Source organism: Carya illinoinensis, chromosome 5 (genome assembly GCF_018687715.1).
Source record: "Carya illinoinensis cultivar Pawnee chromosome 5, C.illinoinensisPawnee_v1, whole genome shotgun sequence".
Classification (NCBI taxonomy): domain Eukaryota; kingdom Viridiplantae; phylum Streptophyta; class Magnoliopsida; order Fagales; family Juglandaceae; genus Carya; species Carya illinoinensis.
The window spans coordinates 42,197,276-42,216,459 of record NC_056756.1 but is presented as its reverse complement, the minus strand read 5'-3'; the positions used below and the strand labels follow the sequence as shown (position 1 = coordinate 42,216,459).

General features: G+C 37.8%; 1 protein-coding gene and 2 non-coding genes across 11 annotated transcripts; 2 read left to right on the top strand and 1 right to left on the bottom strand.

Annotated features, from left to right (window-relative positions):
- Window positions 1–7,998: 7,998 nt before the first annotated feature.
- On the top strand, window positions 7,999–12,748 carry LOC122311096 (filament-like plant protein). Of its 9 annotated transcripts, none has more exons than XM_043125476.1 (7): window positions 7,999–8,154; window positions 8,251–8,389; window positions 8,671–8,719; window positions 9,150–9,309; window positions 10,216–10,435; window positions 10,643–12,021; window positions 12,165–12,748. In XM_043125476.1, exons 4-7 carry the CDS (start codon window positions 9,199–9,201, stop codon window positions 12,567–12,569), a joined length of 2,115 nt encoding a protein of 704 aa, XP_042981410.1. In that variant the 5' UTR covers window positions 7,999–8,154; window positions 8,251–8,389; window positions 8,671–8,719; window positions 9,150–9,198; the 3' UTR covers window positions 12,570–12,748. The 9 variants fall into 9 exon arrangements, with proteins under 9 accessions (XP_042981410.1, XP_042981409.1, XP_042981411.1 ...); XM_043125475.1 differs by having other exon boundaries at window positions 8,671–8,745; XM_043125477.1 differs by having other exon boundaries at window positions 8,671–8,745; window positions 9,107–9,309.
- Window positions 12,749–12,960: 212 nt separating this feature from the next.
- Window positions 12,961–13,045, bottom strand: TRNAM-CAU. Its single transcript is given in 2 exon segments — window positions 12,961–12,996; window positions 13,008–13,045. It is a non-coding gene; the product is annotated as a tRNA-Met (tRNA).
- Window positions 13,046–14,245: 1,200 nt separating this feature from the next.
- Window positions 14,246–14,317, top strand: TRNAQ-UUG. Its single transcript has one exon. It is a non-coding gene; the product is annotated as a tRNA-Gln (tRNA).
- The last annotated feature ends 4,867 nt before the right edge of the window (window positions 14,318–19,184 follow it).

Here is a 19,184-nt window from a genome sequence, read left to right as displayed (position 1 = left end):
TTTTTCTTAATATATATGATATATATCTATAAATATTATGTCGTGTTTGATTGGTTCAACTTTTTTAATATAGTTTTTTCTCTTATTATTCCTAACAGAAGGAAGGGTTTAAAAAATGTGAACATGCAACAAAACCCACCCTCCTTCAAAACCCCAGGCTATCCATGTCCAATGGTTCGCAAGTCTAGCGTTATATTTAATCCATTAAAAATACGAAATTTATTTGGCAATGGAAGATTAAGATTATTTTGATATACATATGTTTAAAAGAAGATTGCCTTTTTGGATAATGAGTTGGTTTGATATACAAATCATATTATCTCATTTAATCTAATCATTATAATTTTTCCAAACTTTCAAATAAAATATAATAAGCAATTCAAAATATTCAAATCTTAAAACAAAAATAATATTAAAAAACTATATTCTAACATTATTTTATTTAATTTTTGACTCTTATCTCATCTTAACTCAACTCACTATCCAAACCTTCCATAATTCTTTTTTTTTTTTTTTTTAAATCAAAACTTAAACTTGGAAACAAACCTATGGAGGTCTACAAAGAAATTCTAGAAGGTTTGTTATAGAGGGTTGGAAATGGAAAAACTATAGGTATTTAGAGGGACAAATGGTTTCCAAAAATACATACTTTTATCATTCATTCGCCTCCGTAGAAGCTTGATGCACAAGCCATAATGGATGCTCTAATAAACCCCCACACCAGAGATTGAGATTTTCAATTGGTACATGACATTTGCACAGTTGATGAGGCTGATACAGAACATACCCCTAAGTCCTTTGTTGTTAGAAGATAAACTCATTTGGAGAAGCACTTCCACAGGTTATTTCAATGTGAAGAGTGCTTATCATATGGAAAAGGAAAGAGCTATGCGAAATATGAGTGTTTCTTCATTTTCTTAGACCATGGAAGCTTTCTAGAGGAATATTTGGTCTTCTACTACACTTGACAATGTAAAGACTTTTATTTGGAAGGCATGTCACAACCTATTATCTATAGGTATGAACCTTTTTATAAACGAAAGGTGTTAGAGAACCCAAACTGTCTTGTTTGTCATTTAGAAGCTGAAACTATAGAACATAATTTGTGGGAGTGTTCTTCTCCACAAAATGTATGGGGTAGCTGCTGTATGGCCCTTAAAAAACCCTTCGTACAACACCTAAATTTTCAGTAGTTATGTATCCATTTTCAGGAAAGGCTTTCTAACCAAGATATGGCATTGATGATGTGTGTAGCCTATATAACATATGGCCGAGGAGGAATTCTCTTGTTTTTAGATCTTCCTTTGATTATCCTTTACATTTATTAGCTCTTTCATGACACCAATTTGCAAAATTCCAGGATGTGCAACACCAATACTCGTGTATTGTTCAGGCTCATTAATGTAAATATTAAAAGAATAGGCTGGCTTGCATACCATAGCCGTATGTATTGATGTGTTTATATAGATTTACAATGAGAGAATTTCGTACTTTGAATTTTACTAGTGGATATATACAATATAAACATCCCTATATATTAGAAAGTATAATAGACGGATTTGTTGCAGAGGATAGGCTTTGGGTTGTTGCTGGTATATGAGATAACTCCTGATCTTGTTGTGAATTATCTTCTGAGATGTTTGAACTTTGGCTTGTCTAACATCCCCCCACAAGCAAATGGGGAGAGTTGTCACCAGAAGCTTCGACCGTAGCATACAGAAGCGCACAAAACTCAGACCTTTAGTGAACACATCAGCCAACTGATTAAATGAATCAATAAATTGTAAGGAGACATCTTTGTTTGTGATTTTCTCACGGATGAATTGAAATTCAACTTCGATATGTTTCATTCGAGCATGGAAAATAGGGTTGGAGGCAAGCGCAATTACGCCACTATTATCACACCAGATAGTAGGGATAGTTGGAATGGTAATATGCAGATGCTTGAGTAAGATGCGGACCCAATAAAGTTCAGCTGTAACCATTGCCAAAGCTCGATATTTAGCTTTGATACTAGACTTAGCAACCACCGATTGCTTCTTTGCAGACTAAGAAATAAGAGATGAACCAAGAAAAATCGCATAGCCCGTCATGGAGCGACGATCATCAGGATCTCCAGCTGAATCTGAGTCACAGAATGCCTGAAGATGATAGTTACCTTTAGTGTACCATAAGTCGATATCAACTATGTCCTTTAAGTATCGGAGCACTCATTTTGCTGTAGTCCAATGGGAGGAGTTAGGATTGTGCATATGTTGGCAGAGTTGGTTCATAGAAAATCCAATGTCAAGCAGGGTCAATGTACAATACTAAAGTGACCCTACTTTCTGGAGATACTCTATGATTTGAGCTGTTGTGAGTGGCTCACCTGCATGGGAAGATAGTTTCTGCCCCATGGTGTAAGGGGATGGGGCAGGTTTAGCACCTGCCATCTTTTTGCGATGGAGCATATCTGAGATATACTTGGACTGTCGAAGGTGAAGTCCAGTAGAATCTCGTGTAGCTTAATACCGAGAAAGTAACCAAGGGGATCAAGATTCTTTACCTTGAAATCAGCTTGCAGTTTGTGAATAAGGAATTGAATCATCGAGGAATTTTTGCCTGTTACAAGGATGTCGTCAACATAGATGAGAATAAAAATATGAGAGTGGCCATCATGATAGACAAACAGTGAGGAATCTATGGGAGATGAGATGAATCCAAGCTCAAGAAGAGCAGTAAACAAACGCATAAACCATGCTCTTGGTGCCTGTTTAAGGCCATAGAGGGATTTATGTAGTTTGCACACATAGTCCGGATATTTGGAATCAATAAACCTCTTAGGTTGTTCCATGAACACCTCCTCCTCAAGAATGCCATGAAGAAAGGCATTAGAGACATCGAGTTGTGTAATGGCCCAATCAAACTGGACTGCAAGTGAGAGAACTACTCGAACAGTGGCAGATTTGATCACTGGGCTAAAAGTTTCTATGAAATCAACCCCTTCCTCTTGATTATATCTCATTGCAACTAACCAAGCCCTAAGGCGCTCTACCTCACCTGTTGAGGTTTGTTTGGTCTTATAGACTCACTTGTTGCCAACTACATTGTGGTTTGTGGGCTGAGGACAGAGTGTCCATGTATTGTTAGCCATAAGAACATCATACTCTTCCTTCATAGCAGCACACCATTCAGGTAAGAGAGCAACTTGCCGATAAGAACAGGGTTCAAGGGGAACTGCAACACTAGATAATGCATGTAGTGGGTATTTGGTAGAATAGAGACGATAGTTAGAGAAATTTCTGGGTTTTAAAGAACCTGTTTGAGATCGTGTGAGCATATGATGGGATGGTATAGGTGCATCGGAGATAGGAATATTTGGTGCAATGGGAGAGTGACCTGAGGGAAGTGATAGAATGGAAGGAGGATTTGGAGTTATGGGTGAGGAGATTGGGTTAGGTGAAGGTGGAGATGGGTCAAGAAAATTCATATTTGGATAAGAAGCTGAGGTGTTGGAAAGTTGGCTTTGAGGAACGGACGTATTAGAGTGTGTAGTAATGGAAAATAAGGGAGGAGAAAAAAGCATACCTGGGGAAGAGACCACCAGTAGAGGTGCAGGTGGTTGCAATCAATTCTTAACAGAAAATGAGCTCTCATCAAATACAACGTGCCTAGAGATAAAAACTTTTTGAGTGACAGGATCCATGCATCTGTACCCTAGGTGATTCGCACTATAACCCAAAAAAATGCAACGTTTAGAACGGAACATTAATTTGTTAGAGTTGTAGGGTTGAAGGAGAGGGAAGCATGCACAATCAAATGTGCGAAGTTGAGTATAATCAGGTAGTTTCCCATAGATTTTGAGGTATGGACTTTGATGTTCTAGAATTGGAGTGGGGAGGCGATTGGTGAGAAAGATTGACGTTAGAAAAGCATCTACCCAAAAGGTTGTGGCTAGTGAGACTCGGTTAAGAGAGATAATCCCATTTCGACAATATGGCGGTGTTTACGTTCGGACACCCCATTTTGTTGGGGTGTATGGGGAGAAGTGATGCGATGAAGGATACCATTGTTTATGAGATAGGATTGAAATTGATGTGAGGTGTATTCCCCTCCACCATCGGATTGAAATTGTTTTATTTTGCAAGAGAATTGATTTTCAACCAAAACTTTGAATTTAACAAAGCATGCATAAACATCTGATTTATTTTGCAGAGGATAAAGCCAAGTGAATATAGAGTAATCATCAATGAAGAGCACACAGTATTTGCAACCACTAAGAGATTTAGTAGAGCAAGTCCATACGTCTGAGTGAATTAATTCTAAGGGAAAATGAGAGGCACAACTTGATGTGGAGAAAGGAAGCTGTTTCCCTTTGTCGAGTTGACATGAATCACAAAACTCCATTTTACTAGATGAACCTTGAACAGGTAACTTATATTTATTCAATAATTGGGATACAATGGAGATAGATGCATGGCCTAGTCTAAAGTGCCAAATGCCAAGTGGTGCTTTCACTCTTGCCACAGCAGCTAAGGCACCCGAATTATTGAGAAATATTGACTGCATAGGAAATGGATATAGACAACCTTCACTCTTGGAGTAGTGTCTTCCCCGTCAGTGTGTCCTTCACAAAAATATGAGAGTCGATTAAAATGAAGAAGCGGTTGTTATCTATGCAAAATTGATTAATGGAAAGAAGGTTGGTAGAGGCATTTGGGCAGTGTAAGACACGGTTGAGTTGAAACTGATGAGTAGGCATATGAAATGTTGCATTACCAGTATGTGCAATATTTAAACCTTGACCATTACCGACTGCTACATGCTCTTGAGCTGTGTATGGTTGTGAGAGAGTAAGTTGCTCAAGAGTGCTGGTGATGTGTTGATTTGCTCCACTATCTGCAAACCATGTTTCATTCTCATGTTTAGAATTGGTGTGAGCCACCATTGCTGCCAGTTGGGCTAGAGGATGGCTCCCTTGATAGGCATAGTCAATGCGATGAAAGCAATCAAGTGCTCTATGACTGGATCGTCCATAGATCTGGCAAGGAGAACGAGGAAAGGTAAAATGTTGGGGAGGTTTGGGAGATGTGTATGTGTGCTGGGATGGACTTGTATTGGATGGTGGTTTGCTACGGTTGGAATTAAAATGTGAGGGTTGGTGGCCAGATGCTGAATATTGGTTAGCCCTGGGAGAATGCTTTGGCTTGCGGTTAAATGGATGTGGATTCTGTTTGGGTGCAAATAAGGCAAAGTTAATTGCATCGAGAGAAGTTGATTTGTATTGTGAGTCCAAAAGTAGTTCATTGGACAAGAGTTCAATTTGGAAATCATCGAAGGATAGGGGGTGATCTCGGGTGGCTAGAGAAAGTGAGGTCATGAATGGTAGATAGATAGGATTTAGGCCATGAGTGACATAGGTGATCAGATCATCGTCATCAACGATTTTACCAGTAGCACTTAACTCAACTGATATTTCCTTGGCTTCATCAAGGTAAGTAGAAAAACTATGTGAGCATTGAGATAAGGCTTGTAGTTTTTATTTGAGATGGCTAACACGAGATCAGGATTTGGAGGCAAATTTCTTTTCCAATGTATTCCAAGTAGGTTTGGCAGAAGTGATGCTAAAAACTGAGGGAGCCACTTTGTTAGACAGAGTGGCATTAATCCAACCTAGCACAAATTGATCCTTTTTGTGTCAAAGAATGTACTGGGGGTTGATTTTAGTAGTAAATTTTCCTTTATAATCAAGGAGAAATTGTAATGGGCATGGCTTGGAACCATTCACGAAACCCATTAGATCATTGCTCTTTAGAATGAGGACTATTTGAGACAACCAGATTAGATAATTCAACCCATTTAGTTTGGCTGAAACAAATTGGTTGAGGTTTGGAACAATGAAAACAGCAGCGAAATTTGAAGAAGTCATTGAATTGGAAGAAGAAGGATCAGGATTTGCGTGAGCAGAGGTCTCTGATACCATGTAAATATTAAAAAAATAGGTTGGCTTGCATACCATAGTCGTATGTATTGATGTGTTTATATAGATTTACAATGAGAGAATTTCGTACTTTGAATTCTACTAGTGGATATATACAATATAAACATCCCTATATATTAGGAAGTATAACAGACAGAGTTGTTGCAGAGGATAGGCTTTGGGTTGTTGCTAGTATATGAGATAACTCCTGATCTTGTTGTGAATTATCTTCTGAGATGTTTGAACTTTAGCTTATTTGTCTAATAATTAATATATTGAAGCAACACAATTTTGGAAATTTCGGAGAGTTTATAAACTCTCCAAAATGACCTTTTTTTTTTATCATAAAACTTAATTTTCTTAATATATGTGATATATATACAGGATGAGCGGAGGAGCTAGCTTGTTACTCACATCCTGCTTTATAAAATGGGCGCTTGCCGGCTTGTATGCCTTCTTGGTGCGGGGCAAGGATGGGTATCCAATCCCTAGGCCTAATTTTGAGGATTCATAAATACAATAGTGAAAGAGAAATGATATTTGCAGTCGTGGTTGTGCAAGCGGCGTGTAGTCGTTTTAGAAAAAATGAATTAATATGGGACCCACATGAAAAAAATTAACTTTTTAATCGTGGATTCCACTATTTTTCAAAGCGATTGCGCGGCGTTTGTAATTTCACAACTGTATGTAACATTGCCCATAGTGAAATAGCATAAACATATTTGAAGTAAAAACTAAAAATCTCCCTTGAATCTTTGAACAATAACTCAAAATCAATATAGCTTACAAACTAGGTGACTAGAAGGTGTTGGGCCTCTATATGTAGAGTTTGATTGTGTCTGTGATGACCCGATTTGATGACTTAACTCAACAAAAATTCATTGCAGTTTTTGATAAATTTTCAATAAGACTTTAGCTATGGAGCAGAGGCTTAGGCTGACCTGACTTGTTGATTAGGATTTATTATATATTATATTATTCTCTGATTGCTGTATTGTATATTTGTTTATTATCTAAATAAAATTATCTGCAGTGTCATGAATGTAGGCTTGTTGTTAAATTACATAAACCCCATTACGTGTTGGATTGGTTCTACTTTTTTAATATACTTTTTTCTCTTATTATTCCTAACAGAAGGAAGGGTTTCAAAATGTGAACATGCAACAAAACCCACCCTCGTTCGCAACCCCAGGCTCTCCACTTCCCTTGGTTCAAGAACACCTCAATTCGCAAGTCTAGTTGTTATATGTAATCCATTAAAAATACGAAACTTATTGGGCAACGGAAGGCAAAGTCATTTGATGATTAAGATTATTTTGATATACAGATGTTTAAAATGAAATTTAATTCTCATATATTTTTTTTAAATCAAAGCTTAAACCGGGAAACAAACCAGTGGAGGTCTGCAAAGAAAATTCATGATGTAGCCATTGAAAATGACAGATTTTATTAAAAAATAAACACATGAAAAATAGTAGACTTTTCTCTAATTTCAATTTTGAAATAAAAAAAGGTTCCCATAAAACCCATTTTGAAGTCACTAACTGACACACCCCCCGAGCAGGCAGCTTGTCTCACGGTTTCCTCACCGTCCGATCATGAAATCCGACAAGATCCTGAAAAATGCATCAAAACCAATGTCACGAGAGGAAGTCCACGTTAAGTGCGCCCTCTTATAAAGATTCCTTCCCTATGCTCATACTACTAATATACAAGTATCTTTTCGAGAAGACTAATATTAAATATAGTTATAGAATTGTAAATATTGTATAATTATTTTAAAAAATAATAAAATTTATGATTAAAAAATCATTTTTTTATATAAATTTTATATTAATTTATTTTTTTTAAAATGACTGCACATCACTTATAAAATTATCACTATAAATATCATTTATTTTTCGAAAAAGCTGAGGAGACGGTGTATTAGAAGACCCACGGGCCACAGACAGACAGAGGGATAGATCTGGCAACTGAGAAAATTGTAGTAATTACTAATTAATTGAAACACTGTTCTGCCAAAATCCTTATCCAAGGGCGGGAATAATGGTAGCTCAGTTTTTAAACACAAATAAACAGATATTAGAAAAGCTGAAAAGGTAGTCACTTGAGGTCCTGCTATACTCTCTCTTGAATTTCACATCCACAAGCACATGCTCCTCTTTTCTTATCTGGAACAGAAGGAAATAAAAAAGGTAGAGTGAAAAACAAGGAATAGAAACCTCATTATCCGCTACTCAGTTTGTTTTTATATATCTGAATACCCACTGACGTTCCACAGAATTCTGCAGGGTTACTTTCTTGTTAAATATTACCATCATGTTTCTGCAATCTCAATTATCAAGTCTCAACTGAACCCATCTTTTGGTTTCGTTCATTGATGGCTGGCTCCTGTCTAATCTCCAGGTTATTTTTGTCTTCAAGTCAAAGGTATTTGATCTGGTCTTGCTCCTTCCGAGTGGTTCTTTGGTATTTTTTAAGACGTATAAATTATTGGTTTGCTATTTGTTTATTGTCTCTTGGTTGTGTTTTCTGCTATTTTATCTTAGTGGGTCAGTCATGTTTTGGATCTTTTAGATTGAAGCCCATCCACTGTTTCATTAGTTTGAATTAATCTTTCTTCATTTGTTTGGACGATTTTATTATTAGTTTTATAAGCCGGGAAGTACTCATTTTGTGACTCAAGTCCTGGGTTTTTATTTATTTCACAGCTTGAGGCTTTTTCAGAAACCGTTCAAGGTGTTGGGTGTGAATGAAAAGGTGCAAACTTTTGTCGCTTCTAAGATGTATGTCTTTGTGTTCTCTGCCCTTTGTTGACAGTCACTCTTCAAATCTTTCTCTATAATCGGGTTTGAACTTTGATCTTGTCCCCAAATAGTCACGGCACTTAAAAGTACCATTTCGAGTTTTATGTGCTAGGATTGGATGGTAACTGGGGTGGATTTGAAGCAAAGTTGTGAGAATCACAAGCCATCTCATCTTTTTGTATAAATTTCTTGGAGTTTGTTGAAGCGGACGCGTGTTTCTGCTTTTCAAAGGCTTGAATATTTTGGTGGTAGTTCGCTTAATTGAAATAATTTACTTTTGGATAGCCGCTTGATTGTTCTCTATCTTTTCGCTGCAATTTTCCGGTGGATTTTAAGATAGGTCTTCGGTGGCCTGTTGAAAGATGGTGTGAATGTGCGTGCAGATGAACAATTTGTGAGGTGCTTGCTGGTGTTGGACTATTGGGACTTGCAATGGAAAAGAGGAAATGGTTGTGGAAGAGGAAGTCTTCGGACAAAAGCCCTGGTGAAAGTGAGAGTTCAGGTTCTGTATCTTCGCCTTCGGAGAGATACTCCGATGATCCGGTATGCTGCCGAATCCTCACCACTACTGAATTTCTGTTAAATTCGACTCTCACAAACTTGGATGTTTTTCTGGTAGCATTTAACTGATTAATTACCTGATAATGTTCACAAAAATTCATTTATGTGTTGCTACTTTTTGTTGTAAACTCGGTATTCGTCTCTCCAAATCACTTACTCGTGCAATGTTTCAATTTTCGTCGGCTTCTCAGACGCTTGGCATTCTAGTTCTATTTTTTCCCATTATGTAAAATTGGGTAATCGACCTTTCACAGTGAGAAAACGATTTGCAAATAAATCCGAAAATTCAGGGATAGTTCTTTGTTGGTTTTCTGACTGTCCATTTTTCCCGACGCCTGTAATCAAGTCTCTTTATATCTGGGTGGAAATATGAAAACCCTGCAGTTATTTGAATGTTGATTGCCTGCAGTAGCATTTGTATCGTTTATTGCATTATTGTCTCAAGCTCCTTTGCTGTCTGCCTCTTGCCTTGTAATGTTTAGAATGTCACGTCTTAGATCAAGTGATAGGACTGGAGAAATAACTGCCATAAAACGTACTTGGGTAGTACTGTGGATTTGCATACTCATGACACAGTTTCCTGTGATGCGACTGGTGTGATTTTGGCATCAAACACACATCTACACCGCTACACATGCTCATAAAGTAGCCACTCTAGCCAAGCTGCTAAAAGTTAAGTTTGCTGTTGTTTCTTGATTTCTAATAACTCTTAACTAAAACCTTTGTTTCGTACCGGTTGAGTTCTTCCCTTCATCTAACATATAATTGACTTGTGGGTGACTTTGAGGCTATTGCATGAGGTGATCCTTCTTGTTACACCATGGAATCAAAATATTGTTTTTATGCATGTTGGACATTGTTTTATCCAACGTCTCCTCATTGAATCAGGAGGTATTCAAGTCATCTCCTAATCACAATACTCAATCACCCGAAGTCACATCCAAGTCTATGGCATGTGCTGAAGACGTTAGTGATGCTTCATCAAAGAAGGAGGCTCATGATAGTGTAAAACGCCTAACAGAGAAGTTATCAGCTGCTTTAGTTAATGTTAGTGCCAAAGAAGATTTGGTAAAGCAGCATGCAAAAGTTGCAGAAGAAGCAGTTGCAGGTATTGCTCACATATACAAGCAATCACAGTACTGTTGGTTGGTTCCAGCACATTAGTTGCAATGGATTTGTCCATCCTGTTTCAAACTAGAAGCTTGCATGAAATCTAAAGTCTGTATGTTGGTTTTAAATCTCAACCAAATGAGAAAACAATTGCTGCATTCTTTTCATTGTTATTTATATTTCTTACATTTCAATATAATTCCAGGTTGGGAGAAGGCGGAGAACGAGGTGATTGTTCTAAAGCAACAACTTGAGTCTGCAATTCAGCAAAACTCAGTCCTTGAAGATCGGGTGAGCCATCTTGATGGGGCCCTTAAAGAACTAGTTCGGCAGCTAAGACAAGCAAGGGATGAGCAGGGGCAAAAGATCCATGAAGCTGTGATGACGAAAACCCATGAGTGGGAAACAATCAAACTCCAACTTGAGAGCCAGCTTCTTGAGATCCAGAGCAACATTGATGCGAGTAAACCTGGATCTTGTGCTATTGTTGATCCAGATCTTTACCACAAACTTGAGTATTTGGAGAAAGAGAACTCTGCTCTCAAACTTGAGCTCCAATCGCAGTCTGAGGAGTTGGAAATCAGGACGATCGAGAGAGACTTGAGTACCCAAGCAGCTGAGACGGCCAGCAAGCAACATTTAGATGGCATAAAGAAGGTGGCCAAGCTTGAGGCTGAGTGCCGGAGGCTCAGATCAATGCCTTGCAAATCCTCCTCAGCTAATGATCATAAATCCACCACTGCCTCCTCAATTTATGTTGAATCTCTCATTGATAGTCAGTCAGAGAATGGCGAGAGGCTCAGCTTGGGAGAAATTGATACCCGCAAGATGTGTAGCTCAGATCCAAATAAGTGTGAGCATAGTTGCTCAGACTCATGGGCATCTGCCCTAATTGCCGAGCTTGATCAGTTCAAAAATGAAAAGACTGCTAAAAGAAATATCCAAGCCTCTTCTGTTCAAATGGATCTTATGGATGATTTTCTTGAGATGGAGCGACTTGCTGCACTGCCCGAAACCAAGAATGGAATCCATGGCCTTACACCAGTGGTTTCCCATCAATCCATTGATGAAGACAGCTCCCTGAGAACTGAACTTGAAACCATGACTGGTCAGATAGCTGAATTAGAAGAGAAGTTAGGGAAGGCGGAAGCACAGAAAGCTGAATTGGAGACTACTCTAATCACAAGTCAAGAAGCTATCGAGGCATCCCAACTTCAGTTGAGGGAAGCAGAGGCACAGAAAGCTGAACTGGAGACTACTCTAATCACAAGTCAAGAAGTTATCGAGGCATCCCAACTTCAGCTGAGGGAAGCAGAGCTGAAATTGGAGGAGTTGCAAATGGAACTAAATATTGCAAAAGAAACCAAGCAAGCCGTCGAGACTAGACTGATTGACATGGAAGCAGAAGCAAGGACCATGCATGCAAAAGTTGACTCTATAGAAGTAGAGGTTAAAAAAGAGAGGGCATTGTCCGAAGAAATTGCAGTCCAGTGTCGGGAATTAGAGGAAGAGCTATCAATGAAGAGGCACGAAATTGAACTTCAGAAAACTGCAAGCTCTAATGGTGAACTGAAGATAAAGCAGGTCAGTCATCACCAACTTTTGGTTTCTATAATTGCTTAATATTTTTACTTTGATCAATTTCTATTGTTCACTGGTTATTAGCGAGAATTAGAGAAATATATTATATTCCTTACAGTTTCTAATCAGAAGACTGTCTATATCAGGAGGATCTAGCTGTAGCTGCTGGAAAACTTGCAGAGTGTCAGAAAACAATAGCATCTCTTGGGAATCAACTGAAATCTCTAGCAACACTGGAGGACTTCCTGATTGACACTGCCAACATACCAGAGCTTTCTGCAGGTGCATCAGTGAATCCTAAAGCTGATGGAGAATTGTGGAATTTGCATTGTAATGAAACATTTTCGCCTAAAAGAGACTCTGGTTCTTCACGAGTTGCTGATGAGATTTCTGGTCCTTCAATAAACAAAATTGAAGGGAACTCGCCACCATCTTCGTCCTCAGAAACTTCAGCTGCTGCATTGTCAAATCATGTCAGCTATGAGAAGAACCGAAATGGTTTTGCCAAGTTTTTCTCTCGTACTAAGAGTGGGATACGATTAGAAATTTAGTGAGGATGTACAAAACAAGGATTAATTGGTTTCTCAGTTGTAGAGAGGGAGAACTTAGGATTATTTTCTATGTCAAAGGTGCTGATTACATGTTGTTTAACTGGCAGCAAAAGAGTTTCTTTTATATTAGTTTTTTGCACGAAAGAACTGGTTCAATGCAATATGAAGTTTGTAGCAAAGTCCTCTGGTTATGTTACTTATATTTTGCTAAATGCTTGTTACACTTAGCAAAAAGAGTGAAAATTCTGGGGCCTGGGGAGCAAATTCACTTTATCAGATGTCGGTAAAATGAGGAATTCTCGGAGCTACATGAGTTGGGAGAAACGACCTTTGATCCTACCTGTCCCTTCTATGCCATTTGGGATACAAAGAAAAGGAAGAAACAAAAGTTTGGGGTGAGAGAGGCTCGAACTCTCGACCTCAGGATAACTCAGAAGCTATGAGACCTACGCGCTAGCCAACTGCGCCACCACCCCTTCTTTGTGAAATTAAGATTAAAAATATATTTATTTTTAATGAATCGGTGTTGATTTCTCTCTTTCTACATCAATCTTTGGAAGGCTAGCTGAATTTTCAGCTAGAAAACACTCGTGTATGTCAGCATCACAGCTTGTGATTATACCTTCAGCTATGCAGGGACATGTGGTACTCATCCTATCATTTTAAAATTAATGCTTAAGATAAACAATTTTAATGAAATAACATTTTGGGAAAGGATGATAATATATATCCCCTCAATCATATTTGAGATTAGCTATTTTTAACCACCAAAAATACTATTTTTGGTAAGTATAAAAGGATACTTATCCAATGAGAATTAAGTTGTTCAAATTTTTTTTTCCCCCGTGGGTCTTATGTAAACACTCACTTTTTTTATCCGCAATTTTGACCGATTGTATTTTTTATTTTTATTTTTTTTACTTCATAGTTAAGAAAGTGACAATTAGTGACTTTATTTTTTATAAAAAAATGTTTAAAATTGTATAAAGAAAATATGATTTGAGGTAGGTTTTCACGTTAGTCGGGCTTTTAATTTTTTTTTTTATTATTATGAATGTTATATATTTATAATAGCTTGAAAGTAAAGCAATAAGAGTGGTTCTGTAAGTGTTTTTTGTGATTTTCTTGTTACTTTAGGAACTTGGAATTCGGATTTGTAATAGGTATAAAATATGTCCTTATTAAGCTAATTTGAAACTTGAATAATAATTGAACAGATTTTTACTTATAAATGGAAAGTTGATCTCTTATTCACTATTCTTCCTTATTTTTAAAACAATTTAAAAAGAGATCAGTTGAGTTGTAACCCTCTCAAGGATGAAGTCATTACTTTCAACCTCTATAGCTGCCTCTTCTGTTTATAAATAAGAAAATACTTTAACTATAAAATGATTATACAAAAGTTAATCATGAATTGGTATGGCTTAATGTGATATGTCAGATTGTAAATTTACTTTTATTATAAAATAAATCTAAAGAATTTCATAAAACTACATTAATTTGTATTTATAGACATTACAATAAGATTGTAGATGATATATGACAAATTAAGAAGATAAAAAAATAAAAAAAGAGACATGTTCATCTTTTCTATAGTTCCTTTTCTTTGTAACGTGGTAAATTGTGACCAGGTTAGTACTTGAAATATATTTGCATCTTGGCGCAACAAGCCAAGGGGTTCCATGGTGTAGTGGTTAGCACTCTGGACTTTGAATCCAGCGACCTGGGTTCGACTCCCGGTGGGACCTCGATAGTGTTTTGTTTTGTTTCTTTCCCTTAAACGAAGCATTGGTGTTTGGCACTTCAAGTCCAGAGATCCAATCCTTAAGACCCTCCTCCAGATCTTTGGTAAAATACCGATTTCAACAACCTTGCTTTGAATCAAGGGAAATAAATCACGTTTTCATCTCTAACGATATATACGTGCCTGAATACATTAAGATGTGTGCCTTCCGACTTGCTGAGACTTGCCCATTAATTTTTCATGCCAAAAAGATGGTCCATCGCTATTCAATGAGGTCAATAATCGCCTAGTCCTTATTGCTGGAAGAAGCAGAAAAGTAGGCGTCGAGATCCTCACAGCTTTTAGTTTTTATCGTCATTCAATGATGGCTATGTTTTCTCCACCCTGATATTTGAAGATAGTCTCTTACTTGTATGAAGAGAGTCTCTTACTTGTATAATTCTAAAAGGAGTGTTCACCAAACGGTGTACATCTTGGAATGACACACTCTCTATGATAATGGTTTCCATAGGAAGATGGTTGAGGAAGTGTCAAGCGATACAGCTTTTTGATTTAGTCAAAAAATTGTATCACTTATTAATGGTTGACAAAGTGCATAACCATTCACAAGTGACACAATCTTTTAACTAAAAGATTAAGGAAAGTCTCAAGAATAGCCTTTAGATGAAGTATTTAACGAAAACTCAATACAGGTCGATGCGTATGTTATGTATTCAGCTGAAGTTGTAAATTGTGACAGAGATATTGATTATTGATCTAGTCATAGAGAATTGATGTCATTCACTAAATTTTTAATTAGTGAAATGTAGTCACTTTTTATATGTGGTCAATGGGAGCACATATGTTTGAGGGTGTAGACAGATAAGATAATGACAAAAGTGTGCACACGTAAAGCCGTGTCATGCTTTGATGCCGATTTGCAGGAATTTGCAAATGATGGTTGAGTAATGGAAAGAATATATATATTCGTACTAAGGTGAAATACTCAATTGGATAATCACCGTTTTGTGTGATCAAGTGAGATATGTAATTTTAAGAGGTGTGATCACCAAATAGTATAGACTTGAAAGGATACCATTTCCATGGTGATGGTTCTAATGGGGGTGATGGTTAAGGAAGTGTCAAGAGACACAATTTTTTTATTTAGTCAAAAGGTTGTATCACTTGTTAGTGGTTGTCTTAGCCAAATATTGTCTTACTAATGGTTGTGTTCCTTGCCAACCAGTACCTCATGGTCTATAAATAGGGACAGTTTGTGCACAATGAAGGCACTTGATTCCCTTTTGTCTATCATCAACTTGTAGGACAAATACCTTCATGTGAGTGTCATCATATTGTAAAAACTCTATCCAATTTTTGTTATCCATATTTCTACCACTCGAACACCTTAAAAAGGCTTGACATGAGTCACATGACACCCTGAAACATGATGCTCCATTAACGGGTATGCCATTACAGGATACGTCTTAGACACACATTTTCTAAAGTAAGCGTTCAACAAACCTTCCATTAAAGGAAGTACTGGCAGAGATCCATAATTTGAGACCATTTACAAATGAACCGTATAGTTCCCACTTTACACGATAAAAGAGAACTAGTCATAACTTAGGACGGAAAACATATGTGATAATGTGACGCAACTACTATTTTTCCAAGCTGGAACAATTTCCAGTTTTCTTGAATAAGCTATCTATCAGGCTAAAATGATGCAGTGGGATTTAGAACTACACTACCATAACAAGTTGTAACAGATTACGAGTCCTTCAGACTCTAATTTCGCATTCAAATTCTACGAGCCGATCACCATTTACTGTTATCTGTCGGCCAAACTATCAAACAGAACAAGAACAAAACATGAAGCCAAGTCACTATTATTGGTCAGGACTAGAGGAGTGAGTCTCCATTAAAACTAATACAAACAAGGTAGGCATGGGCATTGCAACTCTTCTGAGATTAGTTTTGCCATGGCTGATGTAATCGACAAAAGTCGATTGAGCATTAGTTGTCTAGGGAGGAAAAAGAAACAAGGATGAGGCTAAGGTAAGCTTGACCAGCATGCATCCAACCACCATCAATTGTTTCGCTATTGTTGACATTATATAGACTACACCAAAATGTGTGTTTTTTTTTTTAAAAAAGTTATCATCCCAAGAAAATATGTGTTTTAACAAATTTGTTTTTTTTTTTTTTTGTCAAAAGCATGTGGCTTAGATGGCATAAGACCTAGCCTTCAAAGAGAGGTATTGGGTTGGATCCCTCCTTAAATTTCCGAATATTAAACAAAAAAAAAAACAAGTTTTTTAATATAAAATTTCATCTAGAATGAACATTTTTGACACAAAAGGAACTAGAGAGGATAGATACATGTCAACTTGAAAGATACAACAAAGTTCCTTGCCTCAATGGAGTGACACGTGCGGTGGTACACATGATATATAGAGCAACGATTGGGGAGGAATATAAGGTTGTTGAAGGCGGAAAATGAGGCCAAATCTAGCTGTAGATTTTAGCGTCAAAACATAGCAAAGAAAGAGGAAATGAAGAAAAAAGAGAGAGGTAGAGGTAGAGGAATGGCTAATCGACTGAAATATAGTTGGAGACTGCAACTTGGGAAAGACTATGCACCCAATGAGGTGGCACTTGTGGCTCATATTTTCGAGAAATGGCAGGCGAGGTTATGTAAGGTGGTGAAGCAGATGCAGGGCCGGTCCAAGGGTAAGGGCCGGCCACTTAGCTCATTACCGAAGGCCCTATTCTAAACATGGCCCCAAAAGATAATAGTGGGATGTTTTTATTTTGATTTATTTTTTCAAAAAATGTAAAAACCCCATTTCATAAAATAAGAATTTAAATAATTGAATATTTAATGTGCCCAAGATTCCATGATACTAAATTTTATATATAATACCATGAGTAATTTATATTTTTAGTTATAGAGAAGTAATTATGTAAATTTATATTTTTAAATGGTTGTGTTAAATATAAATTCATTTTTTTAATCTAAAATCCAGCCTTATTTTATTGAAAATTTTTAAAAAAATAATATAATAATATACATTTTATTGTATTATAATAAAAAAATGCTTCAATTAAATTCTTTTACCTTATGTCTTAATTTATATTATCTGTCCTAAATAAAGAGAAGTGCTACACTCATAAAGAAATTTTATAAAAATAAACTCACAAATTAAAATAGATTCACATGATACGTTGGATCTAATTTATAAATATTTAACTTGATTTATGTCCGATTCTCTATTTTTCAATATTCTAACTGTGATGACCTGTTTTTGAGTGTATTTTCGCTGAAATGGTTGTTTTATTTTAATTAATATATTAGTTATTTATTTTAAATTTATTTGCGTTTTAAAATTAGTTTTTAATTTATTTGAGGTTTTGTTTTATTTCTTTTAGTTATTTTGTGATTTTTTTTTATCTTTTTCGGCGGTTTGTTTCGTTTTCCCGGAGTGAGGATTGGACCTCATTTCTTTTCACATCTTTTTCCTTTTTTTTCTTTTTTTCTTTTTCCTTCTTCTTTTCTTTTTCCTTTCTTTTTCTTTTTTTCTTTTTTTTCTTTTTTTCTTTTCTCTCTCCCCGCGTCCGAACCCCCCCGATCGGCTCTCTCTCTCTCTCTTCTCTCTCCCTCACAGCCGAAGCCTTCTCTCTACCGGCCCACCGCCGTCCGGCCACCATTCGGCTCGCCACCGGTCCCAAACTCTTCCCCTCCCTCCGGCGCACCACCCCTCCGAAGGCCACCCCCAACCGGCTGGCCGTTTGGCCGGAAAATACCCAACAAAGCCGCACGGATTTTGCTCCGATCCGCCGCCGTCGCTCCGCCTCCGGCCACCATTTCTTCACCACTTCATCACCGACTCCTTGCCGTCCTAACCCACCCATTTCCGGCCTCCAACGACCACCGGAACAGCTCCTACGAGCTTAGTTTCCGATTTGCACTTTCCGGCCATTTCCGGCGATTCCGCCGCCACCCACGGCCGTTCATCACTTCCAATAGCTTCACAACCATCCTTAGACCATTCCCTATCAATTTCGTGTCCTAGTTTGTCCCCGTTCAAAAGTGGATTTTTCAAACCCACGGCCGCAGTGAATTTTCACTGTGACGTTGCTTTTCCGCCGCCGTTTGCAACGCCGCTTGTTTTCTAAAATTACCGTATAGCGCTGTAAGTATTTTCCAAACCCTATTCTCAGATTTAAATATATATCGCTCATTCAATTTATTTATTGTTGTTGGTTGTTGATTCCGGACTGAGTCCGAAGAGTTTCGGGGGTCGGATGGATGGAGGATGGAGTTGTCTGTTTAATTGTTTTATGTTGTTTGATTATTTTATTATGCATTGTTATGGCATTGCATGGTGCATGCACGTGTGTTTGTGGAATTGTGTGAAAAGCCTGTGTATTGGCGTGAGTGGTTTTACGGGTGCGTGTGTATCACGACCCCAAGCCGGGATGGGGTATTATCCCGGTGGAGCTCCTCTGGTCACTCGGGAGCGGAATACACTGAGTGATGTCCCCTGAGTTGTCGCTAGACGACGGGAGCGGGGGCTAGGGGTTGCTTGGCTACGAACGCGCCGGGCGCGGAACCGGGCATCGCCCTACGCACCGACTCCGTGGCCCTTCGCTGGTGAGGGCTAGAGGATGCTTGGCTACGTACGCGCGGGGCGCGGAACTGGGCATCGCTTGTTAGGTGTCACACGCGTGGTGGTATTCTGCGGTGTGGCACTGGAGCCAGGGTGTGCGGATGACCCCTAGGGGAGGTCATGGTGCACGCAGTTAAAATTGGATAATGGTTTGAAAGGCCAAATAGGACTTTTGGTGTGGTATTGGGCCAAATGGACTTTTGGCGAGATATTGGG

What these genes read in the sequence shown, in the direction of transcription:
- LOC122311096 (XM_043125473.1), top strand. Translation starts at nt 9,199, where the DNA reads ATGGAAAAGAGGAAATGGTTGTGGAAGAGGAAGTCTTCGGACAAAAGC. An exon ending in AGAGATACTCCGATGATCCG is followed by an intron (nt 9,310 to 10,215) that starts GTATGCTGCCGA and finishes TCATTGAATCAG; the next exon opens with GAGGTATTCAAGTCATCTCC. An exon ending in TGCAGAAGAAGCAGTTGCAG is followed by an intron (nt 10,436 to 10,642) that starts GTATTGCTCACA and finishes ATATAATTCCAG; the next exon opens with GTTGGGAGAAGGCGGAGAAC.